Below are 27,954 nucleotides of genomic sequence, written 5' to 3'. Positions count from 1 at the left end.
CTGGCGACCCCTCTCGACTGCGGGCGCAACAACACTCCAGTCGCCTTTCGGGTTTGGAGTTTCACTAACAAATGACTCACACCTTTCCTCTTACAAACCTCTACAACTGCTCGTACTGCAACAAGTCAGTGCAGAATTAAGATGCAATGCCTCTGGAGGGAAGGATGCCGTACGGTAAAGGGGTGTTTGTCGTTTAGGCTCTCTGGCGACCAACTAGGCAATGGTCGGCAAGGATGCGGGATGTTGGACATGTTGGGAAGGGGCTTTAAAAACGCAGGCAGGAATACAGACCGGATCTGGCTTGAGGAAAAGTTAGCAAATAAGAACGAACTTCCTCTCCTACGTCGGAAGTCTGACACCTCGGCCACTTCACCTGTAAGGCTGCTGAAGGAGTCCAGAGAAAGAGGGAAAGTAACTTGCGGTAAAGTTACAGACCGGCACCCCTCCTCTTGCTCGCTGTGTTTGTGTAGAGGAGATAGCAGCGCCCGGTGTCGCTCTGCGTGGTGCCGCCCAATAGAACACGTTCCGCAACCCTTAATCGTCGGCTGTTTGACAACGTCTGCTATTACTCGGGATGTTCGTGTAATCGGTCGTTTCACTCGTGTTTATTTTTCGTGAGGATGAAGTTTGATTCTGCAAGATAATAGGCCAAGACGGGTACAGATATACTGCATTACTCTAGTTTACACCGCTAAACCAAACGAGACCGGTTTAAAACCGCAATTCCAGTAGTCACCATACCGGTTTCCAGTAAACTAATGATTTGGTTATTTGTTATGCGTTTTGTTCCTTTGTAAAAAAAAAAAATTACCGTTAATTACCGTTTTTGTATTAGGGCGTCGTTAGAGCGGTTTGTGGTTGGTGCTCATATCCTCTCACCCTTTTCTCTCTGCAGCACTGCCATGCTACACACTGCTGTTCTGCCCTCACCTTTTTCAATTTGCTCCTCGTGTGTGTTGGGTCTTCCACCTTCGAGGGACCCTCAGCTCCAGGTGAACCCCAGCAAACTGGCTTCTCCCTGAATCACCCAAGCTGCTCTCTGAGGCTAAGGATGTATGGCTTTCAGCAGACAAGGGCACCAGACCAATACTCTCGTCCCCCTGGTGCTGCTTGCCGGCTCCCTTGGCGCATTAAGCCATGCAGCCAAAGGGAACCACAGCCAAGCAACTCTGGGATCTCCTAAAGACCACCGGAGAGAAGAAGCAGGCAGACGAAGCTCTGACCGGCGCACTGAAGTCAATGCACGAATGGAATGGGACCGGTTACACAGTGCACAGTTCCTCGGCTCGCTTCTCCAGGCTCGGTATGGGCCAGGCCACGTGGCTCTCGGTGCCGGAGGGGGAGAGGCAGATATGGAGGAGCGCCGCTCTTGGGCTAAATGAGGAACAGGAGAGCTGGTGGGAGAACCACTCACCCAGAGACCAGATGCCAAGGAAGGAGCAACGATCTTGGCCAACACCTGGTGCTCTAAAGGTGAGACGGCCAGCGGGACTGTGCAGGTGTATATGTGTATCTTTCCCATACGCCAACCTAGTGAAAGGAATTTATTTATTTAGGAAAAGTTCACACGATGCATATCAGACAGGCGTATTACTAAAAAAAAATACAGAAAATATTTCTGTTGTGAATATTGTTTAAAATATTGCACCCTGTTGACCAGCGAATAACGAAATAAATAATGTTTGGTTTTAGGTCCTCAAGAAGAGCATATATACAGAAAAATAGTTGTTTCTTTATAATATTATACACAGCCTACAAAGCACGGATAAAACAGTTAGATGGCTCCTACAAAAGTGAGTGCTGGGAAGGAGCCCAGTTCAGTAATGCTCATGATGACACTAGATGTGGATTGATCGTGTGCTTCTGCTAATAAATAGGCTACAAACAGCTGCACGCTGACCTTGTTTGATTCAGATTTGATTGGTTGTTGCAGAATTGTCTGGGGATGGGGGTGTGGAGGGTGTATCCTGTTGTAAGTGGCTGATTAAAGTGTGTATCCATTTAAACCATGGTGCTAAATGAACTCCACCTGGCTCAAATTTACTAGTTAATTCAGTTGCATGTAATTCAGAAATGGTGATTTTTATTTATTTATTTTTACTATAAAAAAATGTTTGCATATCTGTAAAAGCCAATCTGTGTATGTTCCTGTCAGAATATGAATGCATGCATGCATGTTTTTAAATGTTTGTTTGTCTGTGTAGGTTCCTGCTGTGGACATACCTATGTGTCTGTGTGTTTCAACAGATAGTCTGCACAGCTGATAGCTAACAATTCTCCAGTCTATCATGGAGAGCTTATTTATCTTCCTGTGGGGTGTGATGTGTCATCCTGAATAATTTAGTAGCAAGTGTCCAGATCTCGTCCTCCTCGCGGCACACCTCATATCTGCACACAGTGTGCTGACTCTCCTTTGGCTTCTTGCTGGACGTGCGCATTAGTTCTCAGCACGTGTGTCTTGGTTGGTTTGCTGAGTCACCTGTTTTAATATGACCATGCCTGTAAATATTACTCAGCACTTTGTGGTACAAATCACATGCTAAGGCATTTGTAATGTGCAGAGGGTTACAGAGGGAAAGTATTTCTGTAGGTCACACCGTACACAAATGGTAGTGTAACTCCTGTGCTGGTATAACACGTTTAACAATATGTTAAACTTTTACCCATGAACAGCTGCAGTGTGATTAATGCACTTGTGTTCAGTTGCATTTAATCTCCTTATTTCAAGGACATTTTGCTATTCTGTTACGCACTTTTGTTTCCTACTGTACGCAGTTAAATCCAATCTTGCAGCCCTCTGTGACCATTCTAAGAGCATTATTTTACTGCTATATATCTTACTCACCAGTTTCTTTGTCTTGAGAACATTTTAGTAGGTGCTTTGATCCAGTTTTAAACAGAGGGAGGAGAGGTACAGAGTGAGATTCTTTTCTGTAGAACGCAGCACGGAAAATAAGTTATGATTGACTGTGGCTTGATAAGCAATCTAATTAATTTCTTTTGTTTAATGTTTCAACTTAATTACAAACTATTTTTTTTTCTTCTTCGAGTGCAGCAGGAGTCGGATGGTCCCATTTAATTCAGCGCTGAGATATACAAATTAGATTAGATTGAAGATTAGGGCACATGAATGAGATTATGGAAATTGACTTTTGAGTTTGGATTTACTGTTTGACTGCAGTAAATGATCCCTCTTCCCGAGACTCCAGTACTCATTTCTGCACATGCCGTCTTCCTGCAGTTGGGAAGCTCTGCAGACGCGAGTTGTTCCTAAGTGGCTCTGAGACTGGAGCCCGCAGAGGAGGGCCAAGTGAGATCCGAAGGGTGTTGCCTGTGCTGCTGTGATGGGAGCCATCGTCACTCCTTCCGTATCACTCCCTCTGTTTACCCCTTCATTACGCTTTCCTTATTACTGAAACACCAGAAGTAAAAAAAAATAATTAAAAAAAAGGAGTTATTTCTCTTTCTCCGTCCTTAGCCACAGCTCCGTTTTACAGAGCATAGTCTTTCCAAGTCTGCAGTCTTCTTACCGCTGTCTCTGCTCTCACTGTGCGCCTGTGCCTGTGACGCTCACATCTGCTCCTAGAGGTGTACGGCGCTCCGCACTTTGGTCTTTCCTGTTCAGCCTCGGCGCGCGGCCCTCCCATCTCTCTGAGAGCAGAGTCAGGTGTGCTGGAGCGGGAGCGCGGCTGCACCGCGCCTCGGGCCCACGTGAAACCTCGGCTCCCTCGTACGGGTTTGTCTCGGTTTCCTGTCCACTTTCGCTAATTACCCCTCTCCACTCGTCCCGTGCACTTATCCTTTACTCTTCCTCTGTACGCTTTAAGAGAGCACTCAAAGGCAGAACGGCAGGACCGGGGCCGCCCGGGCGGAGGGACGGCGGTCCTACCTCGGGAGAGGGCCCGGCCGTGGTAGTTAATTAATCCGTCCTTTGTTCTCTGTGTGCCACAAACGGGAGAAAGGAAGAATCGCCGCTGCTGCCAGCAGACGCCCCCACACAAACACACAATGGCACAAAAACAGAGAGGCAAACCCACAAGTGCACACCCATGTAAGCCATAATAACAGAGCCTCCCAGTGCAGTGCACTGTTCCGTAATCACCGAGTTGATGAGAGAGGAGGAAAGTGGCTTACCTCATTTCAGTCCTCTTATTTTTCTCTCCGTGCGTCGTTTGCGGTCGGTTGGCTGGGTTATTATTTAAAGAGGGTGTGGGAGTGGGAGTCGAGACGTGGAGCATCACAATAGTGGCGTTGTTTTTGTGTAGTGTAATTAATGGCAGAGATCCTGTGTCTTCTACCAGCCCCGCTGCTCCGTCGGGTAGGACCTGCGCGGACGTCGATGGCCCGAGCCAGCGTGGCAGCCAAGCCTGGGGTGGTGAACGCACTCGTCTGGGAGAATTCCCCTTTAAGGCTTTCTGTTCCAGGCAGCTCTGCCATCCCTTTATAACTGACAGATGCCATAGCTCGTGCTTTGAACTCGAGTGCGATCAGGTTTCGTCCTCGCTGTAATCAGTGAAACTGAGCAGGCCTGCATCGCTTGTGTTCACAAGCCTAAGAGAAGTGCTCGCATGCCACTGGGCTGTATGCTATCCTTGGCACACATCCGACACGTGTATCCCAGCTTCCCTCCATCCAGGCTCAGGTGTTTCTCATAATGACTAGCTATAGAGCCACTCATCTCAAGTTTACCAAATAGAGGTCCTTTGTTTGAAGGAAAATTCCACCCAAACATGTTTTTTTGTAGATCAGTTCTTGTCCTCACTGAAATACGGAGAGCAGCTACCGAACTGGAAGATTTCACAACATCAGCGTTTAAGGAACTTGTGGCCTCAAAAACAGTCTTTTACCTTTAAAATGTCAGCTGGGTGGGAAGTGTAGAACATAGAATATTGAGGAAGTTGTAGTTAGCTCCTGGGCTGTCGCAGTGGTTCCTCGCAAAATTAACTACTGGATAATAAGAAGCTGTAATGAGGGGGAAATGGCTGCTACAGTAGCTCTTTGCACTGAAGTAACGGGACGTTAAAGATCCCACGGTGACTAACTGCGTCGCACAGACCCGACTAGCATCGGCCTTTAAATCACCCTCGCGTCTTCAAAAAGAGGGCAGACTTCACACTGAGTTATAGCAGCCCCTGACTCATTATTAAGACCGGCTCCTCAAACCCCATAAGCGGACCAGAGTGTATTTGATGTAGTGAGAGACAATCATGAGGTGAAATATTGTAACCTCACATTGTGTGAAGCTGTCATCCCATTATAGTAATACAGGGTATTTCTTCCATCTCCCGGGCTGTCCTCCTTTCTGCCTGTGTCACAAATACACATGCAGTCACTCCTGCACACTTTTCTGTCACTAATTCAACAGGGAAAAAAGACCAGGGGGGAAAAAGCACATGTGACTATAATTCTACTAATAGTCTCTTTATCGAATCCCATCTTTGTTATAGAAGGTAATGGGTTTAATGGACTGCAATATTATGTCCTGGGCCTTCCCCCACCCCTCGTGCAAGCTGTGGTCTTTTTTCCTCCTCCTCTGTTTCTCTACTGCCTTGTCTTCCTTTCATCTCTCTCTTCCCCCTCTGTCACTGTGGGCCTAATGTAGTTCTGTATGATTTCAGTCTAATAGGATCTAATCTGTCAAGTCCATAGTGGAGGCTGTCTTTGTTATAATGGAAGACAGCCTCATTTGAAGGCACAAAACATGATTAGCTGATGTTCTTTTCTAGTCTATGTTAACATGGCCTTTGGGGGGTGGGGAACGTGTGTGTTTGCGTTAATTTGTATGTTTGTGTTAATGTGTATGTAGGATGGGGGGGGGTGTATGTGTGTGTGTGCACGCGTGCACGCGTATATCCAACCCTGTTGCATGTGCATTTTCAGAAGTATTAAGAACCTTTTCCCTTCGCTTTATGGTTTTGGGATCGTTGCTTTGACCAAGAAAACCAAGACTTGCGATTCTTTTTGGGGACCAAGTACAGCAAAGTGTGTATGATGCACAGAGCAGGTAAACAAAGTGCGTATGATGCACAGAGCAGGTAAACAAAGTGTGTATGATGCACAGAGCAGGTAAACAAAGTGCGTATGATGCACAGAGCAGGTAAACAAAGCAGGCTGCTTTCCACGTTGGCCTTTTCGCCAACCTACGATCAGCAGCTCAAGTTGGGTTTTCTCATTACAAATAAGATATGATGATACTTTTTTGATACCAAAGGAAATTAGGACAAAATCCTAACGAATCCTAATCAGTGTACATTAAGGTCTTTGTACAGGAGGATAATCTTAGAAGTTTCAGCATGTAACATGTAACAACATTTGTAGGTAGCAGTACTGGTGCAAAATGTTAGTACTTGAGTCGGTACTCGACTTGAACTGGAAGTCTGCTGCATACAAGCCCCACCACTGCTAAGGGGCCACTGTTGCGCCCCTGAGCAAGGCCCTTAACACTCAATCGCTCAAGTTGTGTTCAGTCATAATTGTAAGTCACTTTGGATAAAAGCGTCAGATAGATGCTGTAAATGTAAATGTACTCCACATCTGCTGGATATGTGCTGTATAATAATCTGTTATGGGCTGTAAAATATGCAGGTAAATCAGATGATATTAATTCAGTGAATATAGAGCATTTGTCCTCCGCCAGTGTCATAATGGTGGAGTAGACTATGAGCGCAGTATCAGTCAACAAGCTGGGAACACACGCACGAAACCATTTTTATGGAAATTTTCAATAAAAAGGACAGAAAGACATTTCACAAAAAAAAAAAACTAAAATACTCATCACTTCAAGTCTAGGAAGACCTGTTTTCTGCTTGGTACCCAACAGATTTTTTTAATATGTAAAAATGTGTAAGTATACCGGGCACTTCTCACCAGTAGTGTGTGTGTGTTATGGTTACAGTTTGTGGTTTTCGTGAGCACAAAATGATTCCTAGCAGCAAGCTGGGAAAGCCGGCACTACCGTCACCCATCTCGGAGCTGTGACGCCCACTCTCTGGGCTCGCCTCCTTCTGTCCCTGTGCTTCTGCGAGGACGTGGAGAACATGGAGCTGGAGCTGGAGCTGGGTCTGTGCGGAGGCCAGAGCGCCTGCTGATCCGGGGACAGCTGGAGACGTGACCTGCCGCGGGTCTACGTAAGCAGCACGCGCAGCCTGCAGGTGCTTCGCCGCCGCCACCCGCCTTCCTTGCTGCTGCCTGTGGTTTATTACCTTTCATATGTGTGTGTGTGTGTGTGTGTGTGTGTGTGTGTGTGTGTGTGTTCATACATATCAGCATGTGCGCATATGGGCCAACAGATGCAGAACACACACACACACACACTCACAAAAAAAAGGGGGGGGTATCAGTTATGTCCAAATAGCCACACAAGGCATTGTGATGCTATTTTAACTTTTCAAAAACTAGTATTTTTTTTAAAAAAATCATATTCGTCCTTTTGATTGACATCTGTACCAGTTCTTGCTGTCAGGCCTGTGTGGAGAGTGTCTCAGTGTTGGTGTATGTTTTATGTGTGGAGAATGTCTCAGTGTTGGTGTATGTTTTATGTGTGGAGAGTGTCTCAGTGTTGGTGTATGTTTTATGTGTGGAGAGTGTCTCAGTGTTGGTGTATGTTTTATGTGTGGAGAGTGTCTCAGTGTTGGTGTATGTTTTATGTGTGGAGAGTGTGTTGGTGTATGTTTTATGTGTGGAGAGTGTGTTGGTGTATGTTTTATGTGTGGAGAGTGTGTTGGTGTATGTTTTATGTGTGGAGAGTGTGTTGGTGTATGTTTTATGTGTGGAGAGTGTGTTGGTGTATGTTTTACGTGTGGAGAGTGTGTTGGTGTATGTTTTACGTGTGGAGAGTGTGTTGGTGTATGTTTTACGTGTGGAGAGTGTGTTGGTGTATGTTTTACGTGTGGAGAGTGTGTTGGTGTATGTTTTACGTGTGGAGAGTGTGTTGGTGTATGTTTTATGTGTGGAGAGTGTGTTGGTGTATGTTTTATGTGTGGAGAGTGTGTTGGTGTATGTTTTACGTGTGGAGAGTGTGTTGGTGTATGTTTTATGTGTGGAGAGTGTGTTGGTGTATGTTTTATGTGTGGAGAGTGTGTTGGTGTTTTATGTGTGGAGAGTGTGTTGGTGTATGTTTTATGTGTGGAGAGTGTGTTGGTGTTTTATGTGTGGAGAGTGTGTTGGTGTATGTTTTATGTGTGGAGAGTGTGTTGGTGTATGTTTTATGTGTGGAGAGTGTGTTGGTGTTTTATGTGTGGAGAGTGTGTTGGTGTATGTTTTATGTGTGGAGAGTGTGTTGGTGTTTTATGTGTGGAGAGTGTGTTGGTGTATGTTTTACGTGTGGAGAGTGTGTTGGTGTATGTTTTATGTGTGGAGAGTGTGTTGGTGTATGTTTTATGTGTGGAGAGTGTGTTGGTGTATGTTTTATGTGTGGAGAGTGTGTTGGTGTTTTATGTGTGGAGAGTGTGTTGGTGTATGTTTTATGTGTGGAGAGTGTGTTGGTGTGTTTTATGTGTGGAGAGTGTGTTGGTGTATGTTTTATGTGTGGAGAGTGTCTGAGTGTTGCTTAGCTGTTGAGTGATGATGTGTGCAGCTGCCTCTGTTGCCCTCTTTACCACCTTCCTATTAGTCACTGCTGGATCTAGGACCAGAGTACAGCCCTTTGGTCCTTTTGCCCCAGTACCCCAGAACTGCTGACCGTACGGGGCAGGCACGGCCAGGTACCCCGGCGCCCCCGACCTCTCTCCCGGTGCCCTTACAGGTTCGAGTAAGGCCTGGGCAAAGGTATGGACGGCCAGCTGCTCCAGGCCCGGGAGAGAGAGGCCGTGCTGGGCCCCAACGCGAGCCAGTGGCACAGTTTTAGGAAACAGCGGATTGCCTTCTCAGCACCGTCTAACAAATCGGGGTGTGAACCGTACAGCGTAATTGTTTTGGATTCATTAGCAGTGCCGTTGAGCTCATTAGACACCACAGCTCGGACAGTTCTACTGTGGTCTGATGGTTCTTGTGTGCCCTTGGCTTGCTTAGGATGTGCCGCGGGTGTAAGGGTGTCAGTCTTCCTCATGGGCCTCAGCCGCGTTCTCCTTCTGCCATGTCTTCGCGCCGCTATGTAGTGAGAAGCAGAGAAGCTCTTCCCCGCTCTGAGAATCGTGTGGTTTGTTTTCCAACATCTAACCCCCCCCACGTTGTCCCATCTTGCTGTATGTGCTGCCACATCTCTCCGCTGCAACGTTCTTCCCCCTTTTCATCTCTCTCTCTCTGCTCTCCTCATTCTCCTCCTCCTCCTCTCCATTCTTGTGACCTCAGCTCATCCGTTTCTAGCTCTGTGTCTACCCAGTCCTCCCACTCCTTCTCTCCCTCCCTCTTTCCATTGCTCACTTCATCTCCCACCTCAGTCTGGCCACCTGCCCTCGTGCACTTTCCCAGTGTTGCCTGCTCATGCTGTCGTTCCGTTCTGCTGGGGGCTCCTTCCCGCTCTCTCTCCACGTCCCCCGCCGGCTCCTCACCGCTGGCTCTTGCTTCCTCATTGCCTTCATCATTAGCTCTGCAGCTTCGCCCACTCTCTCCACCCTCATCCTTTCCTCCATTACGCCTGTCCTCTCTTCCCTCTTTGTGCCTTTGTTCTACGGTGCTCATTTCATCCCCTTTTTTGTTCTCTTCCGTTTTAAGTCCTCCGATTCCCTCCGGAGATATGCCTGTGACCTTTGTGACCCTAATACAGCTCGGGTCAAAGGTTATTCCCTCTTCTCCTTTGTCCGAGGCCAGCACGCAGCACTGTGCCACTGCCTCTAGCCCAACCATGCCCAACCTGGGCTCGTGCGTGGAGAGGCAGCCTCTCAGCGCGGCAGCCTGTAGCCCCGCTGGATCTCCTGCTCCTCCGGCAGACTGGCACCCAGCAGCAGCACCAACAGAGCCCAATCTCCCACCTCCACCATCTGGGCGGAGGTGGCCGAGGCCAAGGTGCGCGCGGGAGGGTTGCACAGGTTCGTCTGGGCCAGGACGCTAGCTGCGTCCGCGCTGTGAGAGCCTGTGGGGGGGGGGAGCTAAAGAGGCGGGGCTCGGGCCAAAACGGGGGCGGAGACAGTGCGCCAGAGCCGCACAGCCATGTGCCTGTAGGTCGGTAAGCGGTTGCCCTTGTGCCACTGCCGAGGGGTAGTGCAGTGTGATGCAGGAGGGCTGAAACAGCTGAGCGAATATGACCATTTTACAACACCCCCGGGGGGGGGGGCGGGGGGGAACGACAAGAGAAGACATTATGTTTGAGAAAGGAGACAGGAAGGAGGAAGATGGAACATGACAGGGGCATGAGGAGTGAGGAGGGCGGAGGTTAGCTCGACATGACGGCTACAGATTAAACCGAGGGGAGCCGCTCCCTCGGCTCTCTGGTGGAGGACAGCGTGTCGTTAAGCATGGTAATCCGGCCTGAGGAACACGCGCCGCGTCAAGACGCACACCAGCTCCTGCTGCCATGTTCGAGTGCTCAGGCCTGGTCTGAAGAACAAGAGCCTGACATGAACATGGCCAGGACGAAGCCATCCAGAAGGAAGCGGAACCTCTCCACCCGTTATATATATATTTTTTGTGAGTGTGTGTGTGACGTGCTACACACACACTTGTGCGCTGGTAGAGAGGCCAAACGCCCCTGCGCCCCTGTGACTGTATGACAAGAACAGAGATGAATTACTGGCTTTGACAAGATTCCCTGCTGCTTCAGCTCCTCACCGCCCGTCCTTCCTGCCCTGCTGTCCTGGCCTTCCTCTCTTCTGCACTCTTTTTCTCTGTGTCCCCTTCAGGGTTGGAGGGAATATGACTGCAGGCCAAAGGGTCCGTTAACCCTCCTCCCTCCCAGTGACAGTGATGGGATCTGCGGAGGGAGGGCTGCCTCTGCCCCTGGGCTTCACCTTCCCCTCTTCTGAAAACTTTGTAACCTAGAATGCAACAATTAAGTTTCAAAACGAACAACAACAGAAAAAGTTTCACTAAGACTTACACTTCCTAAAGGAGTTTATATATACCAGACATTGTGTGTGGTAGACATTAAAAGTTGGAAAAATACCAGGGACTGAAAGAAGAAATGTATAACACCTTCACATATATATAATGTATAATATTTCCAGAGAAACGGGATGTTTCAGACAGAGGTCCTTTGTCACTTTAAGCTGGATCACCAAGCAAGTAGGACATTAATCAGAGACCACGGCAGGTCTGAGGTTCATCGGAGGTTTCCTGGGGTCTGAGCGTTCACTGGGAACAATGGACAACAATGCTAACTAAACCACAAATAAGATCATCTGCTACAGTGCCATAGTGCCAAGCCATTAGTCATTTAAGTATGCAGAATTACCCCAGGGCTCCAGACATGCGCTAGGCTGAGTATGTGCTGTGAAAAAGCAATGCTTTATATGGTCTAAATGTAAACCAGCACAAGTACCCAAGAAACAGCCCCACTGTGAGACTCTGTGTGTGGCAGTGTTATGCTGCAGGGAATGAGACAGAGAGGTGCAGAAATGTGGTTCATGAAATTCTAAAACCCTCAGGAAGAGTGAAGCTGGAAAAGTGCTTTATGTCTAAGCATCCAAGCCAAAGCTACTCATCGGTGGCTGAGGAGCAGCTAGGTGAAGGTGCCACGCCGGCCTAGTTATGGGCCTGACCTACATCTAGCTGGATATTTGGTGCATGACCCAGAGATTGGTGTTCATGAGAAGTAGTCAAGGAGACTAAAGGATTTTGAGAAGTGCGACTGAGGACGGTGTGTAAGGCACGTGCTGGCGGCCTCGCAGCTGTTGTTGCTTATGGAGGAGTTGATGAGATGAATTTATTAACGTGTGCCTTCAGATGTGCGCATTGACACACACAAAAAAGTTGCAATAACATCTTTCTAATAACTGTCTTTCAGTGTATTGGGGAATATGGCATCAACACGGCTCTGGTGTTGGTGAATCTGCCCTTTGCACATGCTCTTCCTCTCTCTCTGTCTTCTGCACTCCATGATTGGGTTGAGCTGTGCAAACACACCCCTCCATCTCTGCACGTTAATAGTGTTTACACCGCCTTCTTCCAGCGTGCCTCAGTGCACCAAGCTCGGCTGCGGGGCTGCCCGTCGCCCCCCCGCCTCGAGCTGCTCCATCACGCTCACTGCCTCCTGCCGTTGTCGCGGATCTGTTGGCTCAGCGGAGCAGCTGCCATTATCCTGATCCCCGCCCGCCGCTCCCCAGCTGCCCAGCTAGCTCTGGTGTGTGTGTGTGTGTGTGTGTGCGCGCGCGATCTGACGCAGCCGTGTGCTGCTTCCCGCGTCCAGCCAGGGTGCTGTGTGACCCAGATAGGAGTGATGCACGGCAAACTCAAAGAGTGGGTGGGTGGGAGGGAGGGAGGGAGGTGGAGCAGGGGCAGCAGGGTCGAGAGAGGGAACAAGAGAAGGCTCGCCAGAGACGGGAGGAGGAGGGTAAAAATAGCTCCGTCCGACGGCAGCCGTACAGCAGGGCTGGAGCTAAGGAGCAGTTAGCGCCAGACGCTAACAGCTAACAAGACACCGAGGCTGGGCTCCTCTAACGAGCAAGAGGGGTTGTGGGGTCACAGTCTGCCTGATGCTTAGCAGCTAGACACACTCGCTTGCTCACACACGCACGCACGTGCGCGCACACAGCTAGTGCCACACTGGGCTGAAAACTCGAAGTCCCAGAAATGCACATGAACTTGCACGTGCGCGTGCACACACACACACACACACACACACACTCGCACACACACACACACACACACACACATCACAGTGCCAAGGCACAGGACCCCAGTGTGGAGCTGTAATTGGAGAGTGTGGCTCGGTTTTGGTGCCAAAGTGACTGTGGGAGTCAAGCAAACAGGCACTCCCTTCTCAGGTCATGTAGTGCAGTTCAGGGTGTCTGCCAGGCGGCAGTACAGTGCAGAGACAATGAGCTGCCTTTGTGCGAGGCACGCCACACACGTACATAACGCCCATACACGGCAACGTACCTAAATCAGTATCATAGATTTATATTTCTGTTCATTATGTAGTGTAGAGATGAATTGGCCATTACACATATGATGGATTACTTGGTCCATAAGTCAGTGACCTTACAGTAGAAAGTTGAAGACAGATCCATCCACATGTAAGTGTTCAGCTGTGATGACCTTGTGTGGGAGAGTGGTGCGTCCATAGACAGGGTCCCGCCTGGTCCACGTGGAGCGTAATGTCAGGGAGACGGTGGCCACGGTGGGTTGCCATTACCAGCCCTGCGCTCCTAATTCCCCTTCTAGCAGCCTGATCCCCTTGCTAAGCACCCGGGATTTTTCATGAGTTGATAAACGGCGTAAAAAGTTGGCCTGGCAGAACGAGATGCAGGAGGGATACATAAATAAATGACGGTATTGACTGTGCGAACGGGATGGAGGAAAGGAGGGGGATGAGGCGCGTGCGGGAGAGCCACGGCCGGCCTGAATAAGACACGACTGACAAAGAACCCTGCATAATCTCGGCGGCGCGTTCTTAACAAAAGGTGCGTTTCTCGAGATGGCTGCCGCTCAGATGCCGTGACGCTGAATAAAACATGCGGTGCGAGGCAGAAAATCACGCCGACGTGCACACTCCCGCTCTCCTGCGCGAGTATGGAGCGTTTCCCACCGTGGCGGCGTACGGACAAGCGCCCGCCAGTCGTGCGACGGGCTGTCCTCATTGCACTATTCATGCGTGGTTGTGATTTTGTTGATGATTTGGACGGACGTCGATGCCAACGAGGGCGGCACGTCGTACACTACCACATAATGTACATCGGCGGCTTGTCGGGTGTGTAGTTTGACGGGAGCCGAGAAAGTCCACAAAGTTTACTCAAAGGACTCCGAAGAATAGGAAGGAAAAGTTAAGTCGGAAGGAGCTGGCACTGGGAGAGAGTGTGGGCGAGCGTGCGTATAAGGTAAGGACCAAAAGAGCGTGCCGTGCTTCGTTTCCACCCAACGAGTAGCGTTAGGCTGGAGCGCGTTTACTCAGGCTTTTTCACTTTGTCCCCCTCTCTTCCATTTCCCTCTTTTTCTCCTTTCACTGCTCCCTCGTCTGTCAGTCACGTTTAAGGCATTAGCCAGCAGGCCAGGGTGGCGCATTACTGCGTGACACATCACACACTTTCTCCATTTATTTCCAGAAAAGGCCGGCCCCGCAGCGGCGCACCCATCTGACGCCGCTCCTCCCACCCTGTCCTGTCCTCCCTCCCCGCTGGGTCCATCTAGCAAACTCACGCGCTTCCTGAACGTGTCGTTCATTAAGTATCAAATCCCTTGCGCCTCTGCTAGTGTTTGCGTCCTCTTTCAGGACAGCTCTTAAGCAGATCTGGCCTCCGCGAACGGGTCGGGATGGGGCCACATTACACAGCATTAGCACTGATTGGCCGGTAGCTAAAAGCCACGTGGCGTCATCGGTGCTGGGGCAGGTCACTTCTTTGCCAGTAGCCTGGAGTGAATGTGTACGTTTCTCACATATGGCCATGGAGAAGCCGGTCTGGGGGAAAGTCCACAGGAGGGTGGCACTGATCCATCGACCCGCTGGCACTGGCATCGCCCCTCGTGGTGACGGCGATCGCTGAATATTTCACCACTGGTTGTTTTAAAAAATGACATGACCTGTGCCTCCATTGCCCACGCAGCACGCCTTTGCTGTGCTGCGAAATGACAGATTTAAAGAGGGAGAGGCCGAGAGTTCTATTTATGGAGTGTGGCACAATGCAAGCTGGGAGATGTCTGCTAATGTTGCATGTGACTCTAATTGCTGGCGACAGCATTGTCGTAGCAACACATGCTGCCATGTCAGCACCGTGGCAACAAGCTGCTGCAGGTCAGGCCTGTATGGGCCAGTGTGGGTGGGTGAGTGGGTGGGACTGCGATAGAAATCCTCCCGCTACGGCCCAAATTAGCAAAACTTGAAACCGGCGAAACTCGAAACTTCCCGGAGGTTCAAAAGTAAGTACCTTCAGAGCGGAGGATTGATCTGCGCTACAACGAACCTCCTGGGTAGGGTTTTATCTGGCAGCGGAACAGAGCTGCGGTGCTGAAGGATGTTAAAGAGAAGACGAGGCTGTCCGGTCGGGCTCACTCGCCAGAGTCACTCACCAGAGTCTGTAAGCAATCATCTACAGCAGGCTCCGGAGAGCCAGCGTGAGAAATGGACCAAGAGTGAAAAGGTGGGACAGGAGGCTAAAGTAGAAGGGTGGATGAAGGATGAGGATGCCATGGAGATAGCAGAGTGGTGGCCACGGGCAGTGATTTAAGTGAAGGAGGGGAGAATAATAGATGAGGACAATAGAAATGCATTAGACTGGTACTGTGAGAAAGAGAGAACAAGACAGAGAGAAGTCGGGGACTTAGAGAGCTGTGGTGGGTTGTGCCATGTTAACACAGGTGACAAGGACTGTCACCGGCTTCCCCTCCTCTCTCTCATTATCAACTTCTCTCTGTCTCTCGCCCGTTCTTGCTCTCCTTAACAACCTCTCCTTTCTCCTCCATTCAAATCACTGTGCTAGCCTATTAGCCCTGCTGCTCCCACTGATCGTTATTTTGTTTTCCTCTTTTGAATTTTGTCATCTGACACAAGACGATTGTGTAAATGCATTACCTTTCAATTATAAAAGTCATCATGGTTTGAGTGCATAACCAGGTACAGTTACTCAATTTGTATTCAGTTTGGGCTTTCACTAACACAGCGGTTCTCTCGATCTTCACATACTGTGTCCTCATTACACCAGTTCTCCCTACCCATGTATTCGCTCTCTCTTTTTCTCATACTCTCACTCTCTCTCTCTCTCTCTCTCTCTCTCTCTCTCTCTCTCTGTGGGGGATGTCGTTTCTACCGGATCTCATCTGCAGGAATATAAACTACCTGTCAGATGGCGTCTTTCTGCCGAATTCATATCAGAAAGGAAAACAAAGGAGGGCTGAGGTCAGAGGGATCATTTTTAAATTATTCATAAGCGACTCTACCCCCAGCCGTTGTCTTCAACTCCTGTCGCCCAGTTTGTACCGCCAGCACTGCCAGCAAGGGCATCTGTCACACTTTCAGAGGAATGGAAGACAACAAAGAAGAGGGAGAACAAACTTTTAAAATGTTATTGATTTATTGTGGCACCCTTTCTGTTTGTGTTTTCATTTACTCATTTCATCTGTCTAGAGAATAGTGCATTTTGATATTAGGCCATTTACTGTCATGAGGGTCATAAATGTTTCATCTTCAGAGTTCTCCTTTGTCTGATATTCTGGTTGATTTATAAATTTAATTTTGTCTGCATAATTGATTCACACCGTTTTGTGTTCCCTCTGGTCTGTTTGTACAGAGTAATTTGAGAAAATAGGATGCGAGTAATATCTCGAGATTACAGGTTGCGAGTAATCTCTCGAGATTACGGGTTGCGAGTAATCTCGTTGAGGTTTACATGATTTTAGGACTTTTATTCCTCGCTCTTCCTCCAGGAACAGCTGGCTGTGTTGGGCGTGGAAGATGCCTGGGACCCGAAGGTGGCAGACTTCTCCGCTTTGTATGGGCGCGGGAAGGGAACGCTCCACTTGGGGAGCGTCGTTCACTGGGCCTTCCTGGAGCTGGCGTCGGAGTCGGGTGGCGAGGATGGCACCAGTGAGGATGAGCATGTGGAGAAGCCCAAACTCTTCTACGCTGATCATTCCTTCATTGTGCTGGTGAAGGAGTACAGCATGGGTCTCTGCTGCTGCTGGGTGCACTAGACCTGGCCCAGGGACATGATGAGCTATAGAGCCACAATGGCTAGAGGGCCAAAGTGATCCATCAGCCAACCAAAGACACCAATGTTCATCTGAGCCACTTGTTCAGGGCCCTATGTAGTAAATATTTTCTTCCATAACACCTTTTCTTAGAAAACAATAAAGGACTTGGATAAGGATTGGATGAAAATGTTATCACAATACCCATCTAACCCATTTGATTGTGCATGAAGAATGTACTGTGATGTGTTGAATGTTTTTATTAGAACCTGCAGCTCATTTCCATTACAGTAACAGGCAGAGCAGGGCAGGCGCTGACTGATGGTCCAACTGTGAGAGACAGACTCTGACTCTAGTGAGAGATTCTGTGGATCCTTCTAGGATCTGTCACAGTGTGTAAATTTGACTTCTACTCATATTGGCAGACTGACCCTACTTGTTCTCTCAGTCACTATCAGAAATGAACACTGCACTGACATGCATGGGCACAAATGCTCATGTCGATACAGAGATGGAGCCACAATGCTACGAGCTTATCCATCCAAGCAAGGTGATTTCTTCTTTTAATATGGCCAAAAGGCTTAACACTGGCAATCCTAAGACTAGCATTCTTATCCAAAATCAAGTCAAAGCTGCAGCAGCTTTCCTACCACACATTTTCCAACATCTGACAACAGCTCTTAGCTCTAAGAAGAGTGCACCCCCACCCAACCCCCTGCCCAATCTCTCTCTCTCTCTCTCTCTCTTTCTCTTTCTTTCTCTCTCTCTCTCTCTCTCTCTCTCTCTCTCTCATTGCCTAAGGACATCCATAGCCAAATAGATCAGCATCTCCAGGGGGTCAGGCTCTAAGCTGGCAAGCTGGTCCCCACTCTGAGAGCAATCTCCTGGGGAGAGAGATCGCTCAGCCAGTGGGTTATTGATGAGAGCAGTTTGATGCTAATGATGCTAATGACTCGCAACCGCTGTCAACAACATAGGCAGACGATAAACCTTTTAATCTTTTAATGCCTCCCCTGGATCAATAGAGGCTGTGGCCTTGTGACACCCTTGTTCGTTTAGAGTTGATAAGAATCACATTTAAAATCTGCTTAATTATGCTTTGCCACTTCTTACATTAGCAGTTGATATTAATGTTTTTGTTATTCTGTAGATTTGCACAAAAATGTATTTGGCTCACATACAAACACTGCACCACAGAGTCCAATATTGCTATGTGTATAATTTTCAGTTGTAATAAAGTCGATAGAAAATAAGACGTTTTACTGACATGATATTCCTCAGACCAAGTGGATCATCCAGACTCATCCAGACTTGCTGGACTGGCAAGTGGTCAAGATTGGATTGAAAACCCCTGACTGTTTTGACGTACCATGAATGTGAAAATATAAAACTAATGCACAAGTACAGTATCAATAACTATATATGTATAGAGTCTATTGGACTGCTAAATTACTAAATCTGCAAGCATCAGAAAGAATTGTGAATCGAGGACAATTTCAAAGCAAATGACCCAGCCCACCTTAAAAGCTGGCTTTCCCGATAACTTTCTCCATCTGCAAAGCTCTGCTTTCTGTCACAGTATATAAGCTAAACTTGTTAGTGTTCCCTCTCAATAAAGGATTTATTGAAAAAATAAAATGAATGAGTTTAAAAAATTGAAAATGGGGCTCTCTGCCTGTTTTGACCAACAACAAAGATAAACAAAATATTGAGTTAGTGTCTATGCACCACTATATTTTATTAAAGGGGCTGAGGGTTGTTTGTTTTGGTAGGATGCTTCAGTGCCTCTCTCTGGACACACATACGTTAAGCTGACATTATTATTTCTTGAGGCAAGCAATAAATGTGGGGTACGTTTGTCCACTTGAAGAACGCCAGGGCTTGAAGCCTCACATAAGCCAACTAATGCATAACTTCCCTGAGGAAGCAATAAGGTCCAAGGAGCCCTGCAGCATCACACTATAGTTCCCCCAAACCTTCTTCACAGCAGCCTCCACCGGTTCACTGTGTGAAATGCAACCAAATGTATAGTGGATGAAAAAAAAACAAACTCTGCCTGCATAAAGGCATAAACTATTCATCTGGGGTTCTGTGTAGCAGTTTGTAAGGACATAGTTAGCAATTCTAGGGCATATACTGAGATTCACAGTATGGGAGTGGAGACCTGGATGCAGACCTATGTGTGTGGTGGTAGATAATGCGAAGCACTCATAGGGGGGCTGTTTCTGAGAGCCTGCGGCTGTTCAGTGAGAGTGCATCAGTCCTGGTCATTTCTGCATTAGCACCCCTGCTGACTCACTCTTCCATTCCACTCAGAGAGAGCCCTTGACACCCAACACACACACACACACACACACACACACACAAATCTGCCAATCAGACCTGGCCTCCTGTGCTGCTACTGCACAGAGTGAATGTTGGTATAATATTTTATTCTAAGGCCAGTAATTATTTTCTACTCAAGAAGAGCACATTAATCAAAGACACAACAATCAGTGTTTGCCTTTAATGGCCACTAGTAAAGTGCTGACTGTAAAATAGCCTATTTAATGTTATATGTTGAACTGTACAATGAATGTGGAATAACTTTTCTCACTGTTTTCCATTGTACTGCCTCCAGTAACAACTATTTTAACTATTAAGCTTACTGCATATCATACTCTAGGCCCTACACTAGATGTTTCTACTAGATAGCATCTCTTGTGGCATTTAATAGAAACTTGAAATTAAAGTTGCATTATGAAGATACATAGGCCAACTACAGTAATTGTGGCTTTAATTTATAGTTAGTATATTCCTTCCTTTAAATCAACCTTTCAACTTCTTGCAGAAGTATTTTTATAATTATAAAAGCAAATCTTATCATTCTTTTGAATAAATCGTAAGGAAATACTGTGAAAATGAAATACTGTGAAAATGTTGTCTTTCTAGCAAATTAGATTTGATTTGCAGATGTAAAAGTTGTCAAACCCAGAGGTCCTCTTTCTACTAAAATATTTTGGTTGTGCAGCTGTAATTGAGAGAAATGCATTATAAGATGAATGCTGACTAGATGAGTGACATTATCAGAACCTATTCAACCCACATCTACAGGGGTTGGACTGTTTGGGCTAATCTTTAGTCTTCCATTTTTTAAATAAAAGATCACAAAATCCAGTAATGACTCATTTCAGAGATATGCTCCTCAGTTTTCTGAGGGAGGAAAAGACAGTCGCTGTACTTACTCTTAAAAACGTGGAAGAGGCTTGGGAGATTCTCGGGGGTCAACTGTCTGGCACAGTGCTAGTAGTGCTTGTCACTTTGCTTCCTCTTGAATGCAAACGGTGGAATAAGTTAGTGGTTAAAATGACAGATGAGCTGCTAGGCTACAAAATAAACATGTAAGACACACAAATCCTTGAAATGTATGCTAGAAATAATTAAGGGGCTAATTTTCCAACGTCTGTCCATCCAATCGTCTGTGGATCTTCATTCGCCTATACTTTGAGTCTGGTACTAAAATGTTTTTAATCACTTTTGTTGAATAGTGTTTTAGCGGAGTCAGAAAACATTCAGAAGAAAATAGGAGAAAATACCCACTGGCTTGTTTTCCTCGTAAAGAAAACTCTTAGGTTCTCCGCCTCAGTGCTTAGGAGCATCAACCGGGCAACATATTCAGTCATGCACGGCAAAGACAAGGACTTCCTTAAAAATATTTTTGAATTAATTCTAATCCAGCCCCTACTGATATGTGAATCAGTAGACAAGCATATGGTTAAACAACCAACTTTTTATTTTTTAACGCTAAACAAATAAGCTTTCAGCCAACAGAGCTGTAGCGACCATTGCTGATTGTATTCATTCAAACTTTTACAAGACGTGACACCTTCTCCTCGACGCGCAAATTTTAAAAACTTGCATTAGGTGAGATCAGCTTACAGTGAATAAAAACGAGGAGTTATGGATGCGTCTGTACCTTTTCCTCTAAGGCGGGTTTATCAGACGTGAGGACAGCTGTGTAATGGCAACGGTTCCCCTCAGGGTATGTGCACTGTTTCCATAGCAACATGTTTACACGCGCACCAAACTGGGACGAAGAGGCAGAGGTTAGCTTCAACCGACCAAGCGAAAAGATTATAGGTTAGGCAGGCAACGTTATAAATGTAAACATTTATTTTTTTTAAAAAAAAAAAATCATAAATAGCGTTCCTTACTATACTTGGTTAGTAAATACCTAAAACTTTAGAGTCGTATCGGGAGTTTAAGTTTGTCACCTTCAAAGGTAAGGCATATGCAGCTAGTTAGCCTAGTGAGCTATGCATAGCCATCCAATGCGCAACCCTAGATAACCATCTTAACTAAATAGCAATACTAATACTAACTACAACCTAGGCCTACACTTTAAAGTCACATTTAACTACATGTAGCGATGTACTCCGTGTAACAATCACAATCCGTGTAACAATCACACCTTGCAGTTTCCTTTCAGTGTAATAACTAGTAGATATCTAGTTGCTGGTGTGGATGTGGTTTCTAGAACTCTAGTCAGATGACTGAAAAGGCACAGGTAGCTAGCTAGCTAATGTACTTCCACCCGCCTAGACCAGGCACCAGTGTAATGTGGGACAGGTGGTTAGCATAGCTAGAAAACATTACACTTTAGATAGACACAACTTCACTGATCCTGGAGAAATTTCAGAATTATTTAATTGCAGAATTATTTAACCAGTTAAGGAAATGGTAATACAGCCACTGGAAAATCTACCTATCTTGCCGACAGACTTGACGTCGCATTGATCAGTCAGTTAGCTAATATAATGAAGAGGGAGCAATATAAACTTACTGCAAGAGTTAAGAATTGCATTTCAAAGCCTTTGAGGCTTATATTGGCATTGCTTTGCCTACAATAATCCTCCCACTGCCAACAAAGTTGGTTTTGTCACTACAGCAGTCACTTCTTCTCAGCCCAAAGCAATGAACTTCACAGGCGCATATTAATGTTATTGATCAATGTCAACTTCGCTGCCTCTCAATTCTGATGTAAGCGGAGTTTGATGTTTCACATCTTATTGTAAATGTTCTTTCATTACAATGTCTTTCCCATTCTCTCCCAGTCTCTCTCTTTCTGCCTTTAGCTTTGTCTACAATAATGTGTCTGCTCTATCATATACTGTTTTCAAGAAACTGACAACTGGTGAACTGAATCAAAGCTTCAGTAATCTAAGTGATGCCACTAGTGTTGACAAGCAAAGGTAGAAACGGAGGAAGCAACATCAAATAAATTGTTTATGAACCATATATATGTTACTCTTAGTTATTTCACTCAGACATGCTTCCTTATGTGAGACTACTAGGGTGTACAGCACTGTAGTATCAAGACTGGCCCCAAGCCTTTACTTAATAGCTGCTGTTTCTCTCTCAGGCCAGTACATAGATTTTGGCCTAAATGTTTTGGTGTTTATAATTGACTGTTTGCATGCTTTATCTGTGATTAATCACTTTGCAGTTCTCTCAGGCTGATTAGGCATGTCTTGGATAACAGGAAAACTCTGACAATTAACCATTCTGATGTGTTTTAGTTAGACTGTATAACAGTGGAAACTAATCCAAATTAAATCTCAATGATTAATGAAATCAGTATAATGAATTTATACTAAATATCATGTGCAAAGTTACTAGTGAGCCAATAAGACTAAGAATAACAACAAAAATAATACTGATTATATACTTAGGGATACATTCAGCTAAGCATTCTGTAGCAGAATACCATATTGAGTAGTTTTGTATAGGAACCTATTGCACTACCAATTTGGCAGCTACCCTCCCTTGGGGAAGCTGAGAGAATATTTCAAATACAAGTCTTCCATTTGCATTCAGCAGTTCTCATAACTTGAGAAGGGACAGATATGCATTAGATTGTAGTCCTGTCACTCAGAAGTTTTGCTGATGCTTGACTGAAACAGAACCAGTCAGATTCCCTCCATCAGCTATCAAAGTAATTTTAAGTTACATCCTGACCTCACTGTAGAGTTTGTGGTGATTGGATTTGAGTCCAACTGACAAGTACTAACTTTCCATTTGGACATAGACTGTGATTTAATAACATTAAATTACAACTGTGAAGCTGCTACAGTAGTCCATTGCTCTATGACCCAGTCTTGGGCAATGCATTGGCTCTCTATGATTGGTCTTCTTCTCTGATTGGTCTTCGTCCTCTTCCCTTGTAGCTGGAGCAGTCTCATTATGGCTGACCTGGAGAGTCCCCGAACAGGGCATCTGTCCTCAGGCAAATCTAAGCGCTCCAGTTCAGGGAAGGGCCATTCTAAGGGCGAGAGTGCAGCGGCCTCACCAGTCCCAAATGAGTCCTTCCTAGAAGGTTCAGAAACTGAGCCTCCAGGTAAGAGAGTAAAGATACAATTCTTAGATGATGAAGTGGTTTATAAATAGTGCATTATACATTACTCATTTTGCTAATTATATTTTCTTGTACAATCACTCAATGACAAAATATAACTCATTCATTAACCTGCTGTGTGTGTGTGTGTGTGTGTGTGTGTGTGTGTGTGTGTGTGTGTGTGTGTGCCTGCATATGGAGCTAGTGGGTGATATTCAAGAGGAGACTGACCAGACCTTTTTAGCAGTGCCAGAGGAAGAGGATCCACACATCAAAAGCCTTGTAATTCACTCATTTGTGTTAAATTAGAGGCTTTGAAGTACAGTCAGTGATGAAATACCTCACACTGATTGTGATTCATATCTGATTGTAATCTGCAATTCATAATTTCACTTGCTGGAGTTTTTAAAAACTGAAGTCCTGGTGCACTAATCACTGCTTTTATATCTATGTTATTTAGTTCTTCTAATGTGTAATGTGAGAGAGTTGTTGATTCATTTTCCTCCACACAAAGTTCTGCTTGGACTGTCTTCATTAACTATGCCTCATTGATCACACAAATTCAGCAAATTCCCACAGTTCGGCCAATGGAAACATGGCTTTCTCCCCTGCCAACTGCTCTAAGTTGGGATTGGAAAAGGGATTTGTAATCAGTATCACAGGTTCCTGCAGACACCAGGATGAATTCTGAGCTCATTTTTCTCTTAAACTTAAACAGGAAAGATAACCTCTACTCACATATGTTGCCTTCCCTGAGGAAATAGCAGCAGGGGAGGAGAACCACCTAGAAAGCATACCGTGATAGGGAGGGGATGGGTCAGTGAACTTGCTACTCTGTCCTTTGCATCAGTGGAATTATTAGAATTAATTATAGCCCTTTGGCTGGAAAAGGAGCAATGGCATTTACATGCTGTGACCCCTATGGCCCCTGTTGGGAGACCCTGTAGAAATGGCAGCTGGTGAGCACAGAGCACTGGATCAGATCATAGACAAAGGTCAATACTGTCAGATGTAGTGTGATTATTGTTGTTTGTAGGGAAAAAAAAAATACGACTGTAAGTTTTAAGGTAAAGTTGCTTACATTATTAATAAAATAATTATTTGTTTACAATGTATAAAATGTATATATATTTAATTGTTATTTTTTATGGATACTGTGGCTTAGATATTAAGAGATGTCCAGTGATATATTGGTCATTTGCAACCTACAATAAATATAATTTTCTAAAAGTAATAGGAATTCACAAATAATTGTTTCTCTTACCAACTACACATTGCAGAGGGAGCTGTTTAAGAAATGTGTGGCTTTGAAGGGTGTAACTGAGGCTTCCTGGTCAGACGAAAATAACAGAGCCGTGGACAAGTTCATCACAGATGCCACAATCAGGATTCTCATTATCTACCGTGACCCTTTTGCTGGCCTGTCTGTGCAGTACGCCATGCCAAGCCAGGTACTGCCAGCTCTATTCTGGGACGCAGTGAGATGTGGCGCTGGATCAGGGCAGCAGTCGTACATCACAAGTGACGGATGACGCTGCAAATTATGCAGGAGTTGTAAATCACAGTTTTTGTGTTCAGTCTTGAACGTTTTTAGAAATGATCTTATTTAATGATCAAATCTGCAACGATCAGTGATTTATCACTGTTTTCCGTTCAAGTAAATCCAGCATTTTAGTTTTAAAACAGCCGCAAAGCAATCTCTCATTCATATTTCTCATTCATTCATGACTACTGATGATCCGTTAGAGCTGTGAATTAAGAAATATTACCCCTCTTTCTTCTTCTATCTCTCTCTCTTCCCCTCACACAGGTGGTGGAGCAGCTGGCCTACTTCATACGTGAGGAGGAGTCGGTGATTACGGAGGAGAGTTTCGAGAGCTGTTTGCAGTTTGGCACAGTGAGGGGAGGGGCTATGGAGAGCCTGCTGAGGCTGATGAGTGGTGTGCATGCGCCACAGGTCATCTTCAGTACAGCCTGGCCAGAGAGCATCAAGAACATCTACTCAGCACACATGGACCGCTTCCTCACCACCCTCACAGGTACAGGACATGAGCCTGAGTGTCACACCACTCTCAAGAACGTCATTCAGGAGCCACTTTCTTGGGTACCAGCATCAAGCTACCATGACAAGAATATTTGCTTTGCCTAATCACTTGATAGGGAGTTTGGGTTTTAACCAAGAAATCTCCGGGTAGCACCACTCCTCCAAATAGCCATAACACTTCCTTTCCTCTCAGTGCGCACTGCAATAAACAAATAGATTGTCACTGAATGTGTGCTGATGCCTGTGCCAGACATCATGATTTGCAAACACATTAAATGTACAGGAAAGCTTATGGGCTCATGTCCAAGTTTTTGCATTGATGCCATTAGACTGTACATCATGTATAAGAGTAGTCCTGGGGACCCTTAAGTTCTGGACTCAGAGGGCCGTCATATTTGGGTCCGCCATATTCAGTACCACAAAACAATAATGCTAATATTCTCTTTTCACATATTTTGTGTGTGTGGCTTTTTGGATACTGCAAGCAGTATTACTTCTGGTAATTTGACTGAAGTTCAGGACGTCTATATGCACCACATTTCTACTCCGGAGTTTATTTACTGATGAAAATGATCCATATAAAAAATCATCCAGCAGTTCAGGTTCTACTGTCAGGCCATTTCCTTTTCATCCACCAAGTGTAGGCAGGACGATTGCATTGATCTTTCTCTCTCTCTCTCTCTCTCTCACTTCACGTTGACTTTACAGGACTTTCTGAATTGCTCTTTCACTGTGTAGCCAGGGGGCTGCTCTTATCTCCCTTTCTGGGTTGGTCAAAGCATGGCCCATATACATATTTCATAAGCTCCTGAGACAGCTGATCTGGAGTCAGACTCCCTATTCGCATGTCAAACTTTATTACTGTGTGCTAAGAAAACAAGGCTGATCCAGAGGCCATGCTCTACCTCTGAGCTCCTCTGTAAATGCAGGCCCAAGGTTTCCTGCACTGCCAACATTTAGAGGTAATCACCCAGCACTTTGTTCCATTGTGATGGTTCAATTATTAGACTAATCGCACCAATCAGCACACCCACATCACCTTTACATGCCCTGACTAAACACAAATCACTGTTCCACCAATCAGATGCTATTCTTACCTGGGCAGAAGACCTTGGTGCACGGCATCCTGCCCAATCAGGGAGCCATTTCGGTTACTTTTGCCATTCTCCCCAATCTCTTTTCTTTCCCTCAGATACACATTTCACCAGATCATGTTCAAGTCAATATGCCTGCAGTTCCAGAAACACATTTCAAGGCTACAGAAATATTATGGAGAAGAAAAAAGAGGCAGCCAAATCAGCCCTGGAGAGTAAACACTCGACAGGGAGTTGCTTTGATTCTTGTTTTAATTCACTAAAGCAATAAAAATGATGTCACAGTGTGTACTCCGGTGACCCCTGATGATGTATTTAGGTTGTTAAACAGAGTATACTAAAACAGATTTAGCTTTAAAGAGGATGGTTGATTTAGTCCCAGAGGTGTATTGATTTCACTTCTTATGCCTAATCCAAAAATAACAATTAAGCACTATTCATTCTTAAGCGATTAAGTAAAAGCCTTGATTCATACAACAGATTTCTTTCATTCACTAAAATTGTGAGAGTTTACAGGAACATATAAATGAGGCGATTGTAAGATTTTGTAAGACTCCTCCAACACTAACAAAAGAACCATGATATGCTTTTACTCATATTTATCACTCCTTCAAACTATTACATAGACACGTGCACACACACACACACACACACACACACACACACACACACACACACACACACACACACATACACATCTTTCTGTTGTTGCCTGTGACTCATTCAGTTGCCACTCTGTTGTCTCATTATTTCTCTCTCTTGTATTTCCTCTTCGCTTGCCTTTGTTCTCTCTGTAAGGGCCAATCGAACACTGTCATTGTGTTCTTCTGCTCTGCTCCTGTTTATTTCTCTTGTTCATAACCACCCTCGCAGAAGGAGCCAGCCGCTCTGCTGGTCACACTGATATTCTGTCTTTTTCCCTTTAATCTTTCCACCTCTGAGTATGCTGTGTACTTTTTGCGTCCCCTTTTCTTCTTTCTCTTTTTTCTTTCTCTCTCTCTCTCTTCCTCTGACTTTCAAACTTTTCTTACCTTCAGTGATTGCATTTCATGCCTCTCAGTTATATATTTTTATCCCACGTTCCCTCTCTAAATGATCAAGTAGCACAGCAGGTGATGTAGAGCTGTCCAGCAGGGAAGTGGGATGGAAAGGCTGAGAAGGAAAAGCACGCAGAAGAACAAAAGAAGAGGAACAGCAGTGATAAGCCCTTTTGTGGCAGTGTGCGGCATGTATGCTGCACAAGTGCACACACAAAAATCAAAATAACCTTTATTGCTTCTCCCTTATTTTTTCATATCATTACATTTCCCCTGGCTGCAAACCTGTTGTATTATCAAATCGATTTGCTCAGTAATGCAGTAAATGATGAGGTGTAATAAGAACAGCGATGTGATAATGTGCTGCATTATTGTGCTGTATTGTGCTGTGTTATTGCACAGACTAGTGTGTGGTCTCTTAGAATACGTTGCCCAAGCACTCATCAGTTAGTGGGCTGTTTATTTATTTATTTAAATCATTTTTATATTTATTTTTTTAGTTTCGACAGTATGATACTTTGGCATGGGTTTACTCCACAGTATTACATTACTGCTGCATTGTATCCTGCTCTCCACAGATAGCCGGTTTAGACTTGTGGGAAACACGGTGCTTTACATCCCCATGGAAGCCCTGCAGCGCAGCCCAGAGGTGGCTGCCAGGGACAAAGCTCTGGTGCAGAGGCTGGAGGGTAA

At 45.7% G+C, this 27,954-nt stretch overlaps 2 protein-coding genes across 2 annotated transcripts in view; both read left to right on the top strand.

The window, feature by feature from the left end:
* The first annotated feature begins 902 nt into the window (after positions 1 to 902).
* On the top strand, positions 903 to 18,103 carry serpinh2 (serine (or cysteine) peptidase inhibitor, clade H, member 2). The gene is given in 14 exon segments (XM_035519980.1): positions 903 to 921; positions 924 to 1,056; positions 1,058 to 1,145; positions 1,147 to 1,291; positions 1,294 to 1,473; positions 5,912 to 6,024; positions 7,026 to 7,079; positions 8,612 to 8,766; positions 9,652 to 9,942; positions 10,776 to 10,806; positions 12,044 to 12,214; positions 13,160 to 13,213; positions 16,423 to 16,684; positions 16,687 to 18,103. Coding segments are annotated over 14 exon segments (1,755 nt in total). The 3' UTR covers positions 16,746 to 18,103.
* Positions 18,104 to 20,786: 2,683 nt separating this feature from the next.
* Positions 20,787 to 27,954, top strand: part of dnah2 (dynein, axonemal, heavy chain 2) — a 104,486-nt gene continuing 97,318 nt past the window's right edge. Inside the window, exons 1-6 of the mRNA XM_035519901.1 lie at positions 20,787 to 20,798; positions 22,920 to 23,089; positions 23,292 to 23,368; positions 24,367 to 24,537; positions 24,897 to 25,125; positions 27,840 to 27,950. Coding sequence (XP_035375794.1) covers positions 22,936 to 23,089; positions 23,292 to 23,368; positions 24,367 to 24,537; positions 24,897 to 25,125; positions 27,840 to 27,950 — 742 coding nt within the window. The 5' untranslated portion in view covers positions 20,787 to 20,798; positions 22,920 to 22,935. The remainder of the gene's footprint in view (positions 20,799 to 22,919; positions 23,090 to 23,291; positions 23,369 to 24,366; positions 24,538 to 24,896; positions 25,126 to 27,839; positions 27,951 to 27,954) is intronic.

Source organism: Electrophorus electricus, chromosome 19 (genome assembly GCF_013358815.1).
Source record: "Electrophorus electricus isolate fEleEle1 chromosome 19, fEleEle1.pri, whole genome shotgun sequence".
NCBI classification, from domain to species: Eukaryota; Metazoa; Chordata; class Actinopteri; order Gymnotiformes; family Gymnotidae; genus Electrophorus; species Electrophorus electricus.
The sequence above is the reverse complement of the archived record's forward strand: the minus strand, read 5'-3'. Positions and strand labels throughout refer to the sequence as shown.